The 22,241-nt window shown below is 47.3% G+C and overlaps 1 protein-coding gene across 2 annotated transcripts in view; it reads right to left on the bottom strand.

Annotated features, from left to right (window-relative positions):
* Nucleotides 1-21,053, bottom strand: part of NOX5 (NADPH oxidase 5) — a 38,064-nt gene extending 17,011 nt beyond the window's left edge. The window contains exons 1-9 of one of the 2 annotated variants that reach the window (XM_079769494.1): nt 20,967-21,053; nt 15,631-15,754; nt 13,836-13,986; nt 9,451-9,661; nt 8,107-8,341; nt 6,157-6,310; nt 5,755-5,933; nt 4,493-4,675; nt 2,866-2,998 (exon numbers count right to left, since the gene is read on the bottom strand). In XM_079769494.1, coding sequence (XP_079625620.1) covers nt 2,866-2,998; nt 4,493-4,675; nt 5,755-5,933; nt 6,157-6,310; nt 8,107-8,341; nt 9,451-9,661; nt 13,836-13,986; nt 15,631-15,754; nt 20,967-21,016 — 1,420 coding nt within the window. In that variant the 5' untranslated portion in view covers nt 21,017-21,053. Of the gene's footprint in view, nt 1-2,865; nt 2,999-4,492; nt 4,676-5,754; nt 5,934-6,156; nt 6,311-8,106; nt 8,342-9,450; nt 9,662-13,835; nt 13,987-15,630; nt 15,755-19,808; nt 19,942-20,966 lie in introns of those variants that run through there. The other variant, XM_079769495.1, reaches the window with a different exon arrangement.
* Between the last annotated feature and the right edge of the window lie 1,188 nt (nt 21,054-22,241).

Here is a 22,241-nt window from a genome sequence, read left to right as displayed (position 1 = left end):
GTGGCCACCCTTCTGCTGAGGGGGACCAGAGAGAGTCCACAACATTAGACGGAGGAGGCCCCTAAGAGACCTCCTTTTTCTTTCCTTTTAACCCAGGGACTGTCTGGGCAGTTCTGTGAAGGCAATGGATAGACTCCTCACAGTAAGGTTTTTAAATACATAAAGTAACATACGTAGGCATTACAAATGAAACCAGTTATGATGAGAAAGTTATCAAAATATATTTAAAAAAACCAAATGTGTGATTTAGGAATGTATGCGCTTCTTTGTTAACACATGAAATAACTCCCGCTGGGGAGTTGCATGGCCACTGAAATCTGAATTAATGATGAGGTATCAGCCACAATTGCCGTGTGATATAAAGGAATCTATGGCTTTTATTTAGAAAAAGTCACAGGTGTTGTTAACACTATTGTGGGTTATCTGCATTCCTAAATGAAGAAAAGGCTAAATTTCAATTAGAGGTTAGTGAAAATAAAGATGTCACTCCCCCCTCCCCCCTTCCAAGTTCACAAACAAACTGGTTCAACCCTGCATTTACAGAGGCCGGAGCGGCATCTTCTCACAGCTTTGTGAGGAGTGAACTGAAGAGTCAGGACTGGCGCTCAGGTCCTCAGACACCTCCTCCCATGCTCCTCTCTCACGCTTCCTCCCCCTTCAGGATATAAGTATGTGTGCATGTGCGTGTGCATGTGCGTGTGCATGTGCGTGCGTGCGTGCGTGCGTGTGTGTGTGTGTGTGTGTGGTGGGGAAAGCTATGCCTTCTCTACACAAATGCATCCTGAAGTGCCTCACACAGTGACCCACACGTAGGAGGCCCCCCTAAATGTCAGTTGCATTAAAACAGCCACAGCTGCCAACCTGAGTCCCACTCCTGATTTCTGTAAACAGCTTTGTAAACTAAGTCAGAGTATTTCCCAGCACCCATAAGGACTCAGCTCGTTGCAGGAGACTCACGGCCCAAGACATAGGTGGATTCCAAGCTGAGACCCTGAAGAAGCCCCTTTTAGAGCTGGTCAAATAAATGCCCCATCCGTAATAAACACCGTCATTATAATCAGAGTAGTAGCAATATACTGGAATACTATGCAGCCACGAAAAGAAAACGTTCTTCTTGAAAAAACTGGCATGCAGAGATTTTCATGACACACTATTCACTAAGGAAAAGTTGGCTGCAAAACAGTGTGATCCCACATAGGCAAAGTTGTCCCTGCATCTGATTATGCACGTAGATGTACCGGCTGGAAGGCTGTTCACCAGATTGACAATAGTTTTCTTTGAATGGAATTATTTGAGGGATTTTAATTTTTTAACTATGATATTTTATTTTTATTTAATGATTTTAGAGAGAGAGAGAGAGGAAGGGGGAGAGAGAGAAGAAAGGGGGAAGGGAGAGGGAGAAACATTGACTCATTCCGTTTATTTTTATGCTTTCATTGGTTGCTTCTTGTATGTGCCCTAACCAGAGGATCTGACCCACAACCTTGGTGTATCGGGATGACGTTCTAACCAACTGAGCTACCCAGCCAGGGCCTTTAATTTTCTTCTGTACAGATTTCTATATGGTCTGAATTTTCTGAGAGCATATATCTTCTTTAGAAAACAGAAAAGGGAAGAAAAATAGAAAGAAAATAACCCACCCTCTTCAACCTCCATCCCTGTCTTCATCCCATTCTACATCCAGGCCACCAATCAGGTCATTCAAGGGGGTTTGCTGTGCAGCCTCATGTGGGGGGAACCCTGGCCTTGCATCTGCACCCTGAGCTCTGGGAGCTGGGGCCTGTGGGCCCTGGTTAGGAGGCATCCTAAGTGAAGCTAAATCTTTTCCTAGGGATGGGTCAGAGAACCCCTTTCCCCCTCATGAAGCCAAGCAGGGGTCTCAGTGTAACAGGCCACGCAAGGCCTGTCCTGTCAGAAGCACCACTTGAGGTGGGAAGGCCAATCTCTGGCCTGGCCAGGAGGGCAGAGGTCTGGGTGCTGGCTCCAACAACAGCCCAGGACCATAAGGAAGGCTCACGCATGGCGGGGGGGGGGGGGGGGGGGGGGTGGGGGGGCGGGGGGAGGTCCGAGGACAGCTGGGTGAAGGAAGGGCCAGCTGAACAGGTCTATGGGTGTTGGGGACCCGCAGAGAAGTGGAGTAGTGCAGGGATGGGGCAAAGGGTGTGAGGGAGTCTGCTGCCTGGGGGTCAACCGGCTCATGCCCACAGGGAGTGGGGAAGCTTGGCTTCTTGGCACAGCCCCCTGGTACCCCTTCCTGTACGCTGGCTGCTCCTCTGCTGAAGACCTTCGTGGGCTCCCACCTGCTGGGCCATCCAGCTTCCAACTCTGCATTCAAAGCTTCCTTGGTCCCACCCGGCTCTAATTGGCTTTGCCAGCCACATTGTCTGCCTCTCGTCCCTCTTCCGACCCTCTCTCCTGTCCCTCCATTCTCTCCCTCTCTGTGTCCCTCCCTTCTTCCTCCCTACCCCACCCCGACCCTTAGCGCTAACAACATCAGATGTTCCATGTTTCTAGGCTTTCATGCTTTTGCCTATGCTTCTCCCCTCTGCTTCCTCCCCCCTCTCCTTCCCTGTCTACCAAACTCCTACTAACCTTTCAAAGCTCAGCTGAAATGCCACATGCCTGCGAAGGCTTGCCTCCTTGTCCCATCATGTCAGGCCCTCCCCTGTGAGCTTCACAGTAGCTGGTACAGCTCTGACCAGGCCATCCACCGTGTCTACCCATCTGCCTCCTTGTTTCAGAGGGAGCTTTTGGAGACGAACTCCGCGCGCCTGGTTTCGTTCCCCTCCGTGTGACCGGTTTCCAGGCTGTGCTTGGTGCACTGTGGAACTCAGTACATATCTGAACGAGGAGGACTTGGTGTACCTTTCTGCTCCGGAGCGCTGCTGATGGTGAAGGGGTGCCACTCGTAGCGCGCGATGGTGGGGATGTTCAGATACAAGTAGTCGCCAGGCCTGTAGTTGAAAAGAGGGGGCCTCTTGATGAGGAGATGAGTCACCTGGGGAAAGAAGGAGCCCAGCATCATTCCTCTGCCATAAATCAGGCCAGCTCAGACCTGAGACCTTGCTGTGCCTCTGAGTGGGGACCACCCCTGTAGCACATCTGCTAGCCAGGGATGGGCAGCTCTCAGAGAAGGGAGGAGTCAGCCTGTGTCTGAAGTGGGGTTCATGGCTTGATTCTACTTCTTATGGTGTAAATGCTGCTTTTTAGTGCCCCCCTCCCCCCCCCCCCCCCCCGTGACGCCCTCCCTGGCTGTCCTTGCCTCTGTCTCGGAAACTCCTGTAGCACTTGGCCAGCATTCCAACCCTTGGGATAATAACATCATCCTGGGTAATAGCGTCAGTTTATTGAGCAACTTCACTGTGTGCCAGAACTCTAAGGAGCACTTCCAGTGTTCTCTCTAGTCCTCACGGTGACTTGTCATACTTTCTCCACGTTCTGGACGGAAAGCTGAGGCACAAAGAGGTTAAACAGCTTGCTCCAGGCCATCAGCCAGGAAACCATGGCATTTGAACCCAAAAATTACTGTCTGATGCCAGAACCAGGACGTAAACTACAGCCTCATTATTGAACTTCCATGTCCTCACACTCAAGTTGCCCAGAGCCCTGCCCGCCCTAAACTGCCTTCCCTTTCTCCGTAAATGGCCCGAGTCACTCAGACACCTGGGAGATGTCCTAGCCTCCTTTCTCTCTCTGCCCTGAAATGCATCTAGTTACCTTTGGAGTCCTTCTGTGATATGCCCCCTCCTCATCCCACAGTCACTGCCCCAGTTCAGGGTCAAGGCCCTAATGCGCTCTTTTCTGCATTTGTGCAACAACTTCCCAACTTCCCAAACAACTTCCCTCCAAGCCACCTCCCACGGAGCAACTAAAACATTTAGCTGGAACACATAGCGTAATACCACACTCTCTTCCCCACCCTGCTCAGGGGTTCCCTGGGGCCTGCAGAGGGAGGCTACATTCACCACTAGGCCCTGCCCACCCCTTCAGCAATGCCCTTCCATGTGTTGTCAATCCAACAAACTCCTACTCATCTCTCAAAGCCCTGATAGGGCATCTCCTCCCTCATTCTGAAGTCTTCTCTGGCCTCTCAAAGACAAAGAGTTTGATTCCTCCTGGAACTGTACTTCTCTTTCCAACACAGCCCTGCACTCTAATGAAAGGGCCGATCCCTTACTAGCCTCGGGACCGTGGAGAGCATGACAGGGCCTGAGCCTTTTCTGTGTCTGTCACCTTAGCACAGGGCCTCCACCTCATAGCCACTGACTATATGCTAACTGAGCATGTTCTCTGCAGACCTGGCTTTTAGTGGCATCCTGTCATTCCCCTTCCTGTAGTGTCACTCCTGAAGGGCTGGACTGGGTCTTGCACTTTGCTTGTCTCCTCCCCTGGGCTGGGGCTCCCTTTTTCCTTGGGGACCAAATAGGATATCCAGCTGCAGTGCCCTACCACCATCTGCATCTCCCCTTGGCCCCTCAGGCCCTCTTTGCACCTTGGAGGGGAGGAGATTGACTTCCACGATGCTCAGGGCTGCCATGCGGGACACGGCCAGTCCGACGGCCTTCTCCAGGAAGAACAAGATGCCGGGGACCAGCAGCCACTTCCAGAAGTTGGGCCCATGCAGGATGAGCAGGAGCCACATGGGAAGGTAGGACAGGTGGGTCCAGTAGAACACCTGTGGAGGTGTGGGGGGGTGGGGGGGGCATAAGCCGCTAGAGTTCAAGGCAAGGCCAGGGCTCAGGGCCATCCTCAAAGCCAGGATGGTGCCCAGAGTCTTGGCCATACACACCCTCTCCTGGGGACTGGGCTGGGTAAGAGGCTGGGAAGCTTCCTCACTTCTTTGTTCTGGGGACTTGGCCCAGGGAGCCTGTAAGGGATGTTTCCTGGTGCCAGCAGGCCGACATCTGAAACATCCCCCTGGGGGTGTTCTGGGCAGAGTGGAGCACCCCCAAAGGCCTCGTAGCACTGATGTCCCATCACACTGACCCTTTCTCCGGGGAAAGAAAGGCAAGACAACAATGGTTTTCTGGGAATGGAAAAGAAAAAAGCAGAGCACCGAGTTTTAATACGTGTAATACGCGCTCTGCTACTCTCTTGGGACCTTGGCTTAGTAAATGACATTTCTGAGCTTTAGATTCCTCCTTGTTAAATGAGGATGCCGATTGCTCTTCAAAGGGCTGCTGCTGGCCCCGAGCAGGTGCTCTCATATGTCTATTTCTGATGAGACCAGGTCAGTCCAGGGGACAGCCAGCGTCTCCAAACTAAATCCTCCGTGACCTCCTGTGTCTTGAGGAGGTTAGAGAGGGAAGCAAAGATAAAACTAACATTTTTGGGAGCACTTATGTTCCAGGTAGGTAGTTACTGGCTTCACATACGTTATCTCATTTAATTACTAAAATAACATCAAAAGCAGAAGATGATAGCTTTATTTTACAGATGAGGAAGCTGAGTGACCTGTAAATCGAGGGGTGGGGATTAGAACCCTGGGGGCCTGTGTTCCTTCACCTCCCTATGCCATCTTGAGCCCACTTTAATCAAACTAGGGGATGAGCCAGGGAAAAGACAGAATCTTCTAGAGCAAAACACTTGCACTTGGCAGACATTAACATCCCAATGGCAGAACCCAAGTCACAGGCACATAATATGCATACTAGGCTGGGACCTTCATGGGCTCTGGAGTACGTCAGAGGGGGCATGGCATGATATGAGATGGGAGCCCATCCTGGGAGAGGCAAGGGGGCAAGGGTTGGGCACCTCAAAGTGGCCGCTCCTGCGGATGCAGGAGCTGGAGCAGGCGAACATGAGGAGCAGCAGCAAGAGGAGAGCCACGCCGGTCGGGGAGGCCAAGCCATGGACCCAGCCGATGCCAGGCCTCGTGGTGAGCAGCAGTTCCCAAAACTGGAAGGGGCTGGACTCAGACCGGGCCTGGAGCACTGGAGACAAGCACAAGAAAAGCTCTTCCCACCCCACCTTCCTTTGTGGTCCCCATCTCTCCCCACCAGATCCCCACGAAGGCGGGGACTTTTGTCCAGAGTGCTGGCTTATCGGGGGCACCACTTCTCCACTCATTAGGCAGGCAAGACGCACAGGGACTGGATAACTGAGTGGTTGTGAACGGCTCAGGTCCCACCATCCCCCCAGCCCCAGGCCACTCACCAAAGTTCACAACGTGGGCCACAGTGTGCACAAGGGAGAGCCCGACCACCACGTAGCCCATAAGCTGGTGAAACTGTATGTTCTGGTCCAGGGGCAGGACCTGAGCCAGCCACGTGGCCCGCAGCCACGTGAGGCAGCGCCTAAGCATCAGCACCTGCAGGACAAAGGTGCAGAGATCCCCACCTGACTCTCTCTCTGCCCTGCCCTCCTTCCCCAGCAGCGGTCTACCTTCCCCGCCTCTGAGCTAGCTGAGCTTCCTGAAGGGCCCCATCCCCCCCTCCCCCCAAGCCTTCGCTGCTCTCCTGAGTCCACAGCTGGGGTCTTCAAAGTGGGGTGTCCAGAATTGGGGTGCGAAGAGAAAATGTTATAGAATGCCTGCTGGTATTACTTCTATCTAAACACATGAGAAGCACTAACATTTAATACCTGCATTGACACGATGCCCTCTTTATTCTGTAGGTTACATGGGCACATGTCTCATGTGGTTCTTGAGGTGTCCTGGGAAAGACCTGGCTTTCCAAGGGGCATCTGACGAGGGCCCCCTCACTTGTTCATTTGCTTTCAATGTAATTACCACACACAGATATGTGGACGTGCAGATTACATTGTCCGGTTTTAACTTAAACTAACCACCCCTCACAGAAGTGACAAGTAGCTTAAGAAGAGTCACAGCAAAGAAAGTGAAGATTGAAAACAGTGTTGATAATGCAATAGCAAGTTACTAAGAAAATGAGCCATGTGTCTCCCACTCCTGAAATGAACTCTTTGTAGGCAGTTATGAGGTTAAAAATACAAGCCACTCTTAAGAAGCTGATATGATCAAGAAGAGTGTTTGAACGCGAGATGTACATCCCTGACCATTAAAAACGAACCTTGCCTTATAGCTATATTGTGGTATAAGTCGATTGGCTAATGATAATAGGGCATGCATATAATTATAAGTAAACTAGAGGCCCAATGCACGGATTTATGCACCAGTGGGGTCCCTTAACCTGGCCTGCAGGGATTGGCTGAAATTGGTAGTCCGACATCCTCCAGGGGTCCCAGAGTGCGAGAGGGCACTCTGCAAAGTTGCTGTCACTGGGCAGCTCCTGCATTGAGAGTCTGCCCCCTGGTGGTCATTGCGCAGCTGCCTGGTTGCTTAGGCTTTTCTACACTAATAAAAGAGAAAGATGCAAATTGACCATACCTTTGCAACACCCACCAGCCAATCAGGAGTGAGCATGCAAATTAACCCAACAAAGATAGCGGGTTACTTTGCATACATTGGTGCTGAGCGGCCGGGGGCGGGACACTTGCATTGTCACCATGGTGACGACACAGGCATTCTGTACCGCCCCAGCCGCTCCGGGCCTCTAGGCAGTGTGGGAAGGTGGAAAGGCAACTTCAGCCGGAGCAAAGGCAGTGCCAGCAGCCAGGGGAAAGAAGGCCCATTCTTGCATGAATCTTCGTGCATCAGGCTTCTAGTATATATATAAACATGTATTGGGTTGTTTGAAGGGTCTTCTGTTTTGTTTTAATGGTAGGAGTAGGCAAAAATGCTTGGTGACCGAATTCCCTGGCCCAGAAGATTCATTATATCAACTCCTTAGCCTGGCATGCAAGGCCTCTTGAAGGGTTCTCTCTGGTTGGAGCCCTACCCAGGAGCCAGCCCCACCTCCTCCAGATCCACTATTGTTTTGTTGTGTCGATCCAATGGAAAGTGCTTAGCACCCTGATGGGTACACAGTAAAGTGCACAAAAATGCCAGCTATGTTATTTATGTGCTGTGTGACTATGGACAAGTCACTGCCCCTCTCTGGGCTTCAGTCTCCACCACTGAGTCTCCACCCTGATTTCAAAGGTGCCATCCTGCCCTGGCACTCTAGGTGTCCACTGTGTGGGTTGTCTATGAGGAGCCTACATCGGTGCCCCTGCCCGCCTCCCTGCATTGTACCCTCGGATTCCTACCGCGATGAAGCTGCAGTCGAAGTTGAGGCACTGGCCGCAGCCCTTGGCCACCATGACGCTGATGCCGAGGGCCCGGTGCGCACTAGCTGCCAGGGCGAAGAGCAGCACATGGAGGCCCGTGTAGGCGGCCAGGCAGAGTAGCTGGCTGCGGTGATTGTGCCAGTAGGCAGAGGTCAGTGGGCGAGGACGGGGTGGGTGCCGTTTGGTGGCAGGGGGCTTCAGCCATTGGGCAGCACTGCAAGAGAGGGGCTCCACTCAGAAGGACAAAGTGGGGCAAGCTGGGGAGGGGAGGAATCCACCTGAGCTGTGATGGGGACCACCGGGATCTGAACCTAGAGACCCCACTCCCACTGCAGCCTACCAACTCTCTGGAGCCTTGCGGCAAGCCAGCTTCCTTTTACAGTGAGAAACACAAGCGACTGCTTCCGGTCACACAGCTAGGTGGAGCTGGGATGGAACTTCGCTCTGTCTGAAGCCACATCTGTGACTATTTTTATTACCTCTCTTTACTTCCCAACTGGAAAAAAGAAAACCCAGCAATTGAAAAGGATGGAAGACTCTGAGATGTGTTGTAGTAAATAACCCACAAAAAAGTTAATACACAAAAAGAATAAACTAAAAACGGGCACTATTTATTCAGAGCCTGGGACAAACTTCGGTCTACACCCTATGTTATTATTTCTCCACAGCCCTTAGTACATTTCTGCTTCTCTACTTTATGTGTTTGTTTATTGGTATACGTGACCTTCTCTCCCTCTGGGATGCAGCCCAGCAGGGACTGCCTTTCTTCAGAACAGTGTCTGGTACATAGTAGCTGTTCAACCAAGTTGAATACATAACTGCCTTTGCCAGTTACTTGTGTGGTCCTAGGCATGTTATTTCAGGTGAAATAACTTTAATTTCCTTTTGTAACTTTAATCTTTTTACAACTTTAATTTCCGTTTACAAATATACCAGTGCTATAAAGTGCACTGGCATATTTGTAAAATTGCCCAGCACTTAGTAGGTGCTTACTTCTGTGAGTAGATTCTGAAGAGACACAGTAGAAAATGGAAGCATGACTATAGCTGTCCCCTGTGGGAAAAGTGGGCAAAACTGGGCTAAGCTAGATGGGTTGGGGTTGACCTGGGGTGGGGCGGGGCTGACCTGGGGTGGGCGGGGCTGACCTGGGGTGAGGCGGGCTGACCTGGGGTGGGACGGGGCTGACCTGGGGTGGGCGGGGCTGACCTAAGGCAGGGGAGGCGGGACTGAGGGGTCGCTGGTGAGTGAGTTCAGGCCGCTCTTCGCTCCCGGAGTCTAAACCGGGCACATACAGTGCCCACGCCGGAGAAGGGCTGTACGTACCTGATGGTCAGGTTCTCCATGACGCCGGGGAAGTGCTGCAGCTCATCTCGGAGCTCCTCAAAGGTGATGTCGCCGCTGCAGTCCTTGTCCGCTGACTCGAAGAGCGCCAGCGTCAGCTGGTCCAGCTTCTCCTCCGACAGCGAGATGGCGCTCTCCAGCAGGCAGGACTGCAGCACCGTGCGCAGCTCGTCAGCATCGATGGAGCCATTGCCTGTCCCAGGAGGGGATAAGGCCAAGTGGGGAGCCTGCGCCCGGACCCCACTCTGTGCCTGCAGACACCTCTAACCTGCTCAGTCATTGCATAGAGTAGTGAACTTTTCCTGCTCGCCTACCTCAGTCTTCTTCCAACCAATTTCCTTTTGGGGTATAGACCAAGCAGTCAAAGGACATGTGTCACCTCGGCTCACAAACCCTCCATGGCTTCCTATTGCCAAGCTCAAAAGAGGCAAACCCCTCCCCGAGCATGGAGAAGCTTTGGCCTCGGTGCCTGCCTTGCTGAACAATCTGCAGCCTCCTCCTTAAGTATCACTCAATGACCAAAACCAACTGTCCAGAAGATACACTCACTTGCTTAATCTATAAGAAGCTACGTGCCCAGAGTCTCCATTATCCACGGGCAAACTGTATATGAGGTGATGGTGAGGGGGGAGTTCCCTGTTGTACCCTAACTTGCAGCAGACTTTGCTCAACCATATTGTCCTGAGAGGCCACAGCTGGGCGCTCAAGTCCAGCATGTGGACCTATGTGAACATGAGTGGCTAAAACTGATGTGAAAAGGAAGCCAAAACTATCAGCTGAGATGAGATTTGGGGCATTTTTTTTTCATATATATTTTCATTCTTCAAAAACAGCAAGACCCTTGATTACTGATTTCTTGGCCTGCTTTGGATGTAGACACACGTGTAGCAGCAAGCTTCTGTCCCTTACTATCTGAGTGATGGTGAGCTGTAACACCTTTACAGTAGTGAATGCTATTTTGCTCGTCTTGAAAATGGGGATAATAAATCCTCCTTTTCAGAATTATCATCAAGGATGAGAGATAATTAATTATAAAGCACTTAACACAGTAAAAGAAGGTGGTTGCATATAAATGGAAAGTCTTATTGGCCTTGTGATCATCATTTGGGCCAAAGCCAAAGTCTGTAACCACATTACAGAGCAGAGTCTAACACTTCACCCTCCAGCCGCACCTCCTGTCCTCAGCTTTCCTAGTCAAGAGCCACCGTGCAACAGGTTTCAGATTATATCCAGAGCACCAGTCCCTCCCATAACCCTTCACGCCCTCTCCTCCATCCACCTCTATTCTCTCCTTAGGCATTTGCAAATCCAGAGTCTATCCTCCTTCACAATTATTCTCATGCACACACTCTTTTTCCTCATCCCTCTGTCCTGTTCCACTGACCCTAAAAATACCCATCCCTGGGTAAATCCAGCCACCTCTTTTCTCCTTTCCTGCACCAGGGCAGCTAAGTGAACATTGCTGAAGAAAATCACCTGGGAGGGCAGGAATTGTTTGATCCCCAGCCACAGCAAGGCCTGCAACTTGCCCACAGTCCTCTCCTGCCCCTCTCCTAAGGCCACACTCCCGCTGTCTACAAAGACCACTTCTCACCTCCATGCCCATCCAGTCAATCCCTCCCTGGCTCTCAGTGAAAACTGGAGCCACTGGAAGAGAATGCCCTCTAGCTCTTTCTGTAAAACTACAAGCCTCCTTACACCTACCCTGCCCTCTGTCTTTCTCCCCACCTCTGTCTGCAAAAGACCTTGAGTGTGATGTAGGCCTGTGTTCCTCCTGTTACAGGCCAACCTCTCCATCCCCAAGTCTTCAAAAAACCCCAGGTATGAGCACAGCTTGGTGGTCAGAAAGTAGTCAGTAAAGAGGGCCCTGTGATGACTGGAGTGGGGTCTGAGGAAGATGCCCAGGAAGCAGCATGGTCAACTGCCCATGGAGTGGGCAGGCCAGTCAACTCGGGGAGTGGGTTCCAGGAATGAGGTCTGGCTGGATTGAGTCAGGTGGGCATGGGAGCTAGAGAAACCCCACAGGCCAGAGAATCTTGCCCAGCAGCAGATTTGCAGGTAGGTTGAGCTTTTCAGGATGGAAATCTAGCCCGGTGACTGCCCTGATCACACTCTTTGATGGTTCCCCATTGCTCATTCCACTGAGACTCCAAAACATGGCCTCCAGGGCCTGCACAGTATAGCCTCACCCACCATTCCAGTCTCATTGGATGCTTGTTTCCCATTCCAGTCTCCTTTGCCCTGATGATTCCAGGCCTTCAGAAACCCTTTAGGTTACAAAGTCACCAAATATGTAAAAACCAGGATGTTCATTGCAGTGTCATTTATAATGCCGCCCACAAAAAGAAAGGGGGAGGACAATGGAATTCTCCATTTCAGTAATAGGGTTTGAATAAATTATAATAACAGAATGTATCCTATGCTAGGTACTGTTCTGAGTTTAGCTAAGTTAACTAATTTAATCCTCAGATCAACTTCATGAAATATATTCTTATCATTATTCTCATGTGATAGGTGAAGAAATTAAGGCATAGAGAAGTGAAGTAACTTGCTCAAGGTCAAATGACTGGTGTAGCTGAGATTTGAACCTAAGTAACCTGGCCTCAGAGTCAGAGATCTTAACTATGTCCTGGGCTATGCTATATGGAACATAGGACCACATATGTACAGTGGAATATGACACAGCCACTTAAAATGATGCTATAACTACATTGAGTTACCACTTCACACTCACCAGGATGGCTATTATAAGTGAAAAAAAAATGCTGGCAAGGCTGTGAAGAAATTAGAACCCTTGTGCTGGTGGATATGTAAACTGGTGCAACTGCTATGGAAAAGAGTATGGTTCCTCAAAAAATTAAAAATAGAATTTCCCTATGATCCAGCAATTCCATCTCTGGGTATATGCCAAAAAGAATTGAAATCGGAATGTCAAAGAAATAGTTGTACACTCATGTTCATTGCAGCATTGTTCACTATATTCAAGAGGTAAAAACAACTCAAGAATTCATTTATGGATGAATGAATAAACAAAATGTGGTATATACAGACAATGGAATATTATTTCGTGGTTGTTTTTTTTTTAAATGAAATCTTGTTACCTAGTACATGGATAAACCTTGAAGTCATGATGCTAAATGAAATATTATGTGATTCCATTTATATGAGATACCTAGAATACTCAAAATTTTAAAGACAGAAAGTAGAATGGTGGTTGGCAAGGATGGGGGTGAGGATGGGAGTTAGTGTTTAATGGGTCCAGGGTTTCAGTTGGGAAAAATTAAAAGTTCTGGAGATGGATGGTGGCGATGCTTGCCCAACAATGTGAATATACTTGATGCTGCTGAACTGTACACTTAAAATGGTTAAAGTGGTAAATTTAATGTTATGCATATTTTCTACAATGAAAAAATCTATACTAATAAAAGGCTAATATGCTAATTAGGCCAGGAGACCTTCCGGGCGTCTTTCTGGACAAAGCTAAGGTGGTGGGGCTGAGGCAGAGGCAGTTAGGGGCGATCAGACCAGGAGGGGAGGACAGTTGGGGGTGATCAGGCTGGCCAGGGGGCCAGTTGGGGGCAAGCAGGCTGGCACGGGGGGCCAGTTGAGGGCAAGCAGGCTGGCAGAGGGGGTAGTTGGGGGCGAGCAGGCCGACAGGGGGGGAAGTTGGGGATGAGAAGGCTGGCAAGGGGGGGCAGTTGGGGGCAAGAAGGTTGGCAGGCAGAGTGGTTAGGGGCGATCAGGCAGGCAGGCAGGTGAGCAGTTAGGAGCCAGTGGTCTCAGATTGCGAGAGGGATGTCCCAGCTTGGAGAGGGTGCAGGCCGGGCTGAGGGACACCCCCTGTGCACGAATTTCGTGCACCGGGCCACTAGTGATGTTATAAAACAATATAGTCTCACATGAACAAATGTTCATATTGTTAAGCAGTGATAAAAGTTAGCATGTATAGTATAATCCTATTTAGTTAAAAATGTGTGTGTGAGAGAGAGAGAGAGAGATCAGTTAGAAGACAGTATAGAAAAATGTTCTGGGTAATTTTTGCTTTTTTCTTTAAACTATTTTGTACTGTCTAAAATGTTCATAGCGGGCTTGTGTTATTATTGTTATAAGGAAAAAGTAACAAAGATTTTTTTTTCCAATCAGAGAAAAAGACAAAGGAAAACTCTGGTCTCAGGTAAGTTGAATCAAGGGCATTTGTCTCCTGAGTCAGTCTCCCCTTCTCTCCAAACACAAAAAGGAGGCAGTGACCAATCAGAACGATAGGGGAAGGGGACCCACAGAGGGAGAACCATCAGCCTCGCCTGGAGAAAACAGCCCTGTGTTTCCCCTCCCATGGAGCCCCCCTTGCCCCTACAAAGAGCCCTTACCATCGACGTCATACACCTGGAAGAGGAATTTGAGTTTGTCCATGGGGTTGCCGTGGATAAGCAGGGTCAGTGCCTCCTGTAGCTCCTGCAGGGTGATGGTGCCACTTCCATCCGAGTCAAACAGGGCGAAGAACCGCTCAGCAAAGAAGGACTGTGGCCATAGAAGGGCAGAGACAGGCACAAGTGTGGCTGCAGGGCCTTGGCTTCGAATCCATTCACCGTGTGTGTGTGTGTGTGTGTGTGTGTGTGTGTGTGTGTGTGTGTACACCTTGGGGTGATGGGATTCAGTCAGGACCCAGGTTACATATGCCCATGAGGCCACACCAGGGTGCAGTGTCCATGGCCCATCCTGCCTGCTGAGAGCAAGATTGGGCTCTAGTGGACGAACTGCTCAGAGCCTTGCAGCAAGGATGGACTTGTGTATGGGGCTCAGGCCCCCTTCTAGCCTCTGGGACTGGTCATTAGTGTAGGTCATCACCCCCATCAGCTTTGCAGTCCAGACTTCTGGTGGCCTCTTACTCACCCTGGGGAAAGGGTCAGATTAGGGTCCTCCTACAGGCTCCCCCAGGTCCTCTCCATCCACTTTGGGGTCACCACCAGGGAAAGTGAACCCAGGAAGGATTTATAGAGTAGATGTCACCTGTCTTTTCCTTTACTTGTTTAGGCTGCCTACAGCCTACACTTAACGATTGTTCTTAAGTGCCAGTTCACTCCATCCATCCATCCATCCATCCATCCATCCATCCATCCAACAATCATGTCCTGCATAGCCCCTGCTTGCCAGGCCTGGTGTTAGACACCGGGAAAGAGACATTAAGAAGACCTGGGCTGGATCAGTGTCCCAGCTATTCTGTGCTTTGGATGCTTCCCTCAAGGCAGAGAGAGAAGCCTGCAGGGCTCCTGTGTCTGACCTAAAGAAACCATGAGTTAACATGCAGCATGAAGTCAGCGATGGACAGTCAAGCCTGCCTTGGTTTTACTCTCCCCCCGCCCACCCCCCCACCCCCGGATCCATTGAGTAAGGCCTTTATCACTCTCTACCTTCCTGAATGGCCTTTATCTTAAAAACATTTTACAGCCTCCTGTTATCATGGTAATATATTGTTAGGCAGAAGGTCTTTTTTTTCTTCCCCATAATTAAAATGGAAGGAGACAGAGCATTTAGAGTTCTTTGCAGTATCCCAGGTACCAGCAAGTGAGGAACCCTCCGATCCAAAAAGGGGCATTCAAATGTTCATTGGCTCCCCCTTATCAAGGACATAGGCCGTCATCTGATGCCAGCCCAGAGGACAATTGGGGAGAAGTTGGCATTTGCAGGCTCAGTCCTGCTGTTTCTCTGCTAGTGTCACCACTGTTTGTCAGGTATGCAGGCTGTTATGGGGGTGGGCAGAGGACCCACAAAATCGAAGGAAGACTGGGAATGATGTGGCAGAGGGAGAAGCTCATTTCCTGGAAGGAGGCTTACACCATAACATCAACTCTCCCCCTACCCCTGAGGCTAGTGGAAATTGTGAGGTCAAATCAATAATATTTCTTAAGATTTGAAAGGCTACTGATTTCCAACTTCATGTGTGGTTTTGAAGATCACATGAGGCATGGCTACAAAGAGGGATGGAAGGGCCCTAGTAACAGAGACAGAAACACCCTCCAGTTCTGCTCAGAAGTGGGGCCTCAAGCCCAGAGGAAACCCAGAGAACCCAGAGGGGCCCTTTCCCTCCTTGTGAGGCACTGTGTCTTGGGAACCAGATTGTCTTCCTCTGTAAACACAGTCCCCACTTCTGGAGTGGACACTTGCCTCTTTCACATTCAAGGCTGTTTTGAATTCTTGCAGGTTGATCTCCCGGTCTTCTCCAGCAATGGTCTCAAACTGTTGTGTCACCCACTGAAGCCACTTAGCATCCTCCTTGGCACTCATGATACTGAGAGACAAAGGAGACAGGTTTATGAATTTGGGATGGTCTAGGGCTGATAGTGGTCCCAGGACCTCTGCCTTCCTCTAACTAGGGCCACGGGCCTCCCAAGGGGTTGAATCAACTTGGGCCATGGAAGAGGAGCCTCCACACAGGTGTTTCTTTATGTCTTTAAGACCCTGTCTCTTCCTTTCATCTAGTATCATTTGGCCCAGGCTTGTGTCTTTTCAGGTACTAGAATGATAGGACCTCAGTGAAATGAACCCTAAACTATAGGAATAAGTTGGAGAATGGCATGCTCCCAGGGTGCTGTTAAGAGGATGACAATGACTTTCCACTCACATTTATACAGCTCTATACTGTCTTCCAAAAACTTCCCACCCACTACTTATTTTGGTCTCTGTGGCAATCTGTTGGAATATGCCATTTTATAAGGAGGAAATAAGCTCAGAGCAGTGGAGTAATTCAGCAAAAGTTATTCAGCAGGTTAGACACAAAGCTCAAATCCAAGGCCAGTGTTTTTTTCCATCATGGCCCAGAACCTCCACCCTCTGCTTGAACACTTCTAATACAAGCCACACCAAGACTCAGACCTCAGGTTTTGACCCTCCAGGTCCAAGACTTATTCTACAATATCACCTGTTTAAAACTCTCAGAGGTGAGCTAGCTATCCAGTGATCTGAACAGAGGTAAAAAAGAAGGATTTCTTACCTTTTGAGACAGCATGAAGGGACCTGGAGAGTATTATGCTAAGTGAAATAAGCCAATCAGAGCAAGATAAGTATCACATGATCTCACTCATGTGGAATCTAATGAACAAAATATGCTGATGAATAAAATAGATCCAGAGACATTGAATCATGGAACAGACTGATGAATCTCAGAGGGAATGCAGGGGAGGAGGATGGGTGGGGAGAGATTAACTGGGGAACTTAGATAACAGAATGACAGTGACTTTTCCAGCAAGGCTATCATTCAAAATAGATGGTGAAATAAAGAGCTCTCCAGACAAAAAATGGCTAAAGGAGTTTATCACCACCAAACCAACACTGCAAGAAATGCTAAAGGAACTGCTGTAATGAGAAGAATAAATATATATAGAGAGAAACATAGGCATAAAGAATTAAAATGGGCCCAGCTGGCATGGCTTGGAGGTTGAGCATCAACCTATGAACCAGGAGGACATGGTTTGATTCCTGGTCAGGGCACATGCCTGGGTTGCAGGCTTGATCCCCAGTAGGGGGCATGCAGAAGGCACCAATAGATGATTCTCTCTCATCATTGATGGTTCTCTCTCTCCCTCTCTCTTCCTCTCTGAAATAAATAAAAATATATTTTTAAGAAATAAGAATTAAAAGGACAACAAATAAGCACCTATCTATAATAATAAAAGCATAATATGCTAATTAGACTGGATGTCCTTCTGGATGACCTTCTGGATGAAGCTGGGATTGTGAGGAAAGCCAGGGTCCCAGGTGCCAGAGGGAAGCTGGTGCCAGCAGCCAGGGGAAGGAATTTGCACGAATTTCATGCATCGGGCCTCTAGTCAATAATAACCTTAAATGTAAATGGATTAAGTACTCCAATAAAAAAAAATAGGGTAGCTGAATGGATACAAAAACATGAGCCAATTATATGCTGTGCATAAGAGACCCACCTCAGAACAAAAGACTTACACAGGATGAGAGTGAAGGAATGGAAAAAAATTTCCATGCAAATGGAAACGAAAAAAAGCTGGGGTAGCAATACTCATAGCTGACAAAATAGACTTCAAAATGAAAGCCATCACAAGTGACAACAAAGGTCACTACATAATACTAAAGAGATCGATCCAACAAGGGTAAACTCTGGTAAACATATATGCACAATACAGGAAGACCTAAATATACTCTGAGTGGCCAGATTATTATGATCTCTGAATGCATAATAATCTGGCCACTCAGTGTATATCCTATATAATAAAAGGCTAATATGCAAATTGTCCCCTCGACCAGGAGTTCGACCAGCAGGCAGGCCGGCCAACCGCCCATGTCCCCTCCCCCTGGCCAGGCTGGCCGGACCCCACCCATGCATGAATTCATGCACTGGGCCTCTAATACACACACACACACACACACACACACACACACACTGAATAGCATATATATATATATATATATATATATATATATATATATATATATGTATATATGTATATATATATATATATATATATATATATATATATATATATACATACATATATATATATACTTTTAGAGGACTTTAAGGGGAGAGATTGACAGCAACACGGTTATAGTAGGGGACTTTAACACCCCACTGACTTCACTGGATAGATCTTCCAGACAAAAAAATTAACAAGGAAACAGTGTCTCTAAATGACCCGCTGGATCAGATGGATTTAAGTGACTTTTATAGAACATTTCACCCCAAAGCAGCAGAATATACATTCTTCTCAAGTGCACATGGGTCATTCACAAAGATAGACTACATGTTGGGACACAAAACAAATCTCTATAAGTTCAAGAAGACTGAAATCATATCAAGCATCTTCTCAGATCACAATGGAATACTTTAGTAATCAATTACAGTAAAAACACTCAAAAATATTCAAACGCATTGAGGCTAAATAGCATGTTATTAAACAATGAATGGCTAACCAATGAGAACAAGAAAGAAATAAAAAAACCTCCTGGAAACAAATGAAAATAAACACACAACAACCCAAAATCTATTTAACACAGCAAATGCAGTTCTGAGAGGGAAGTTCATAGAACTAAGGCTTATCTCAAAAAAATAAGAAAAATTAATAATAAACTATTTAACCCTACAACTTAAATAATTAGAAAGAGAACAACAAGAAAATCCCAGAGTAAGTAGAAGGAAGGAAATAATAAAGATTAGAGCAGAAATTAATGTCACAGAGGCTAAAAAAATATAAAAAAAAAATCAATGAAATCAAGAACTGATTCTTTGAAAAGATAAACAAGATTGATAAGTCAGACTCATCAGGAAACAAAGAGGAGGATTCAAATAAAATCAGAAATGAAAGCGGTAAAGTAACACCTGACACCACAGAAATACAAAGGATTGTAAGAAAATACTATGCACTGGCCAATAAACTGGACAATGTGGATGAAATGGACAAATTCCTAAAAAAAATACTATCTCCCAAAACTGAATCAGGAAGAATCAGAAAACATGAATAGGCCAATAACAACTGATGAAAAAGAAGCAGTAAAAAAAACACACCAAACTCCCAGCAAACAAAAGCCCTGGTCTGGATGGCTTCACAGGGGAGTTTTACCAAACCTTCAAAGAACAACTAATAAAATAAAAGGCATTCAAATTGGAAAGGAGGAAGTAAAACTCTCATTATTTGCAGATGATATGATATAGTACATAGAAAATCCTAAAGACTCCACCAAAAAAACTACTAGATTTAATAAAGGAATTCAGCAATGTAGCAGGATACAAACTCAACACCCAGAAATCAAAGGCATTTTTATACACCAATATGAATTGTCAGAAATATAAACTAAACAAATAATCCCATTTACAAAAAAATTAAGATACTTAAGAATAAATTAATCAAGGAGGTAAAAGACTTGTACTTGGAAAACTACAAGTTGGTTCTTTGAAAAGACTAAATAGAAAATCATGATTAAGAAAGAAAGTGAAATAAACAAACAAAACAAAAACATCATCATTAACAAAGACAATAGAACTCCAGAAAAAGTAGGGCTACAGAAATATAAGAGTATTGGTGAATTTAGAGAAATAAACTAATTTTAAGAAGTAACAACCTGAGCTTACCAATAATCATTTAAGAAATTAGAAAGGCAGTTAAATGTCAATCACTTAAAATAATGTTAGACCCACCTTATTTTTATAACCAAGTTCTATATAATCTTCAAAGAATAAGTCCAATATAAAACTATCTCAGACTATAGAAAATAATAGTAAGATTTCCAATTTATTTTACAAAGCTAGCCTACAAAAAGAAAATTCTAGACAAATTTAACTTATAGAGATGCAAAACTCAAACTAAAATATAACCAACCTAAATCCTGAAGTCTATTTTAAAATTAATAATCCACTGTCATCAGGAAAGGCTTACTCCAGAAAAATAAGGATAATGAGTGACTGTTATAAAATCTCTCCACAGCCCTCTGCAGCAGAGCAGTGGTCTGCTAGAGAATAGTGATCCCACCATCCGCACCCCCCCAAAAAAAACAAAAGGGGAAAAAAAACTATAACAAAGAATATTGGTTCCCAAACTATGTGATATGTGCTTGTCAGAAACAGGGAGAGTTTGCTAAAATACAACTTCTGGGTGGGACCCAAGAATCTGCACATTTAACCAACACCCTGGATGTTTGTGACCCATGCAGGGAAGCCCAGGCTCACATCTGGAGAAATGAGTCACGCCCTGAGGGTTCATCAGTTCTCACTCTTTCTTGACCTCTCAAGACCTTACGGGAAGACATTCCAGAAAGCAGAGAGAACTCTGGAAAATTCACTGCATAAAAGTGCTAACTAACCCAGGAGGGTGGAGATGGGGTGGGTATCTGGGATTCACCTTTCTCTTCTCAGAAATATTAGTAGTGTCAGCCTGCAGAATGAGAAAGGTAACTCTGGGAAGGGGATGGAGAAGAGACGGAAACAGCTGGTGACAGGTAGGGGATGAGGGCATGGGGGAAAGAAGGCAGCACCGATGGAGACGAAGTCCTGACAAGAGCAGGGGCTCTTCAGAGTCCAGACCTCCAGGGAACAACGTGTTCACAGAGGCCAGAACTGTCCCCAGGAGACAGGATTACAGGTCCAGCCTGGCTTCACACCAACTGAGTAGCTCGCCCACTGCACTCTAGTTTCCCTATCTATAAAATGTGACAAGCATCCCTCCCACCAAGGACTGCCCTGAGGACCAAATGAGATGCTCTTCAGAAAAGCTCACCTGGCAAGCACTATATAAAGGCTAGCTCTTGTTATTAGTCTGCCTTGGCCAATTCCTTATTTTACAGATGAAAAAACAGGCCCAGAAAAGACTGCTGACTTACCCAAGATTGCACAGTTTGATAGTAACGAGGCAAGAGCAGAGCTCAGGTTTCCTGACTTCTGTCCTAGACAGACAGCCACTCATTGTAGATGCCCCAAAAGGCCAAGAACTCTTGCTTTCCCTTGTCCCTGACTTGGAAAGCTTGTCATGAGAGCCACTCACCCTCTGCAGCCTTCAGGGTCTGGCTGGGCTGGGTCTCCTGGCATGCTCATCCTTTCTCCTGTCTTCTAGAGAACACAGGTCCCAGAGAAGCTGTTGTCCATACAGCAGCCTGGGTGTTGGAGCCCAGGACTCACCTCTCCCCCAACTCCTCCTTTTCCTGACTTCCTAAATAGTTGGCCACACCCATAGCTCCTCTGTCTTTCATGTGATGGCTAGTGGCAGGCTTGGTCCAGAGAAATTCCAACAAGGAAGCCTGGTGCAGAGGTGGGGCAAGACGTTCACTGGGAAGAATTTTGGCTATCTTTCTCCTGCCACTGTATCTTCCACTTTCCCTCCCTCAAGAAGAATGTGCAGATGTGAGAACTAGAAATGTACCATGGAAAAAATCACCCACAACTCAAGGCAGGCCCTACTCGGTGCCAGGAGAAAGTAATGAAGAGCATCTTGTTTTCCCCCCATAAGGGTTTGCACTGTGATGACAGCATTTTAGGAGTACAGCCTCATGATCTGAGCGTAAGTTGGCCTTGTCTTAGAATCAGGATGGGAAAGCCCTTCAAGGTCATAGACTTCAACCAATCCTTTTTTCACTTCCATCCCTCTTCCACCCTTCCCCAAGCACACCTGTGGTCACTGGTCCTGACATGCATGACTCCAGTCAGAGAGTGTTCACCTGCTTGAGAAGCAACAATGAGTGTGTGTGTGTGTGTGTGTGTGTGTGTGTGTGTGTGTGTGGCGGGGAGGGCTGCTTTGACTGTTCAAATAGTCTTCCTCATACTAGCGTGAAGACAGAAATAGAAAAAATTCTATTAAACACTTTCAGAAATGAAGTGTCATAAATGGAAAATTCTTTTGAAAAACAATTGAGCCCAGCGGTAAATATGAATTATGCTTTCAAGTTATGGCCAATTAAGGGAGAAAAGGAAGAATGAGAAGAGGTGAAACAGAGTTGCCTGTATGTCATTGTCATTGTCATTATATGTGCTTCTCTCTGGCTACCACACTGGACTATGAGCAATGTCCATGCCTCGTTAATGTAGAATCCCAGGAAACTAGCACTGAGCTCAGCACATAGTGGGCATTCCAAGTACATTTGTGGAATGAATAAGCCAGCCACCATTCAACTAATACTTATGAAATACTTACCATGTGCAGGTCCTGTCTGAGAGTACAAAGATGAGTAAAATAATTCAACACGACGAAGGCAGATACAGAAGTGTGCCAAAAACAGAGCAACAGCACTTTCCAGTGGAAGTGACTGATCTGAAATGGGTTTTA

The sequence above is a fragment of the Cnephaeus nilssonii genome (genome assembly GCF_951640355.1).
Source record: "Cnephaeus nilssonii genome assembly, chromosome: 4".
NCBI lineage: Eukaryota > Metazoa > Chordata > Mammalia > Chiroptera > Vespertilionidae > Cnephaeus > Cnephaeus nilssonii.
Note: the sequence above shows the minus strand (reverse complement) of the source record. Positions and strands in the feature narration are given on the sequence as shown.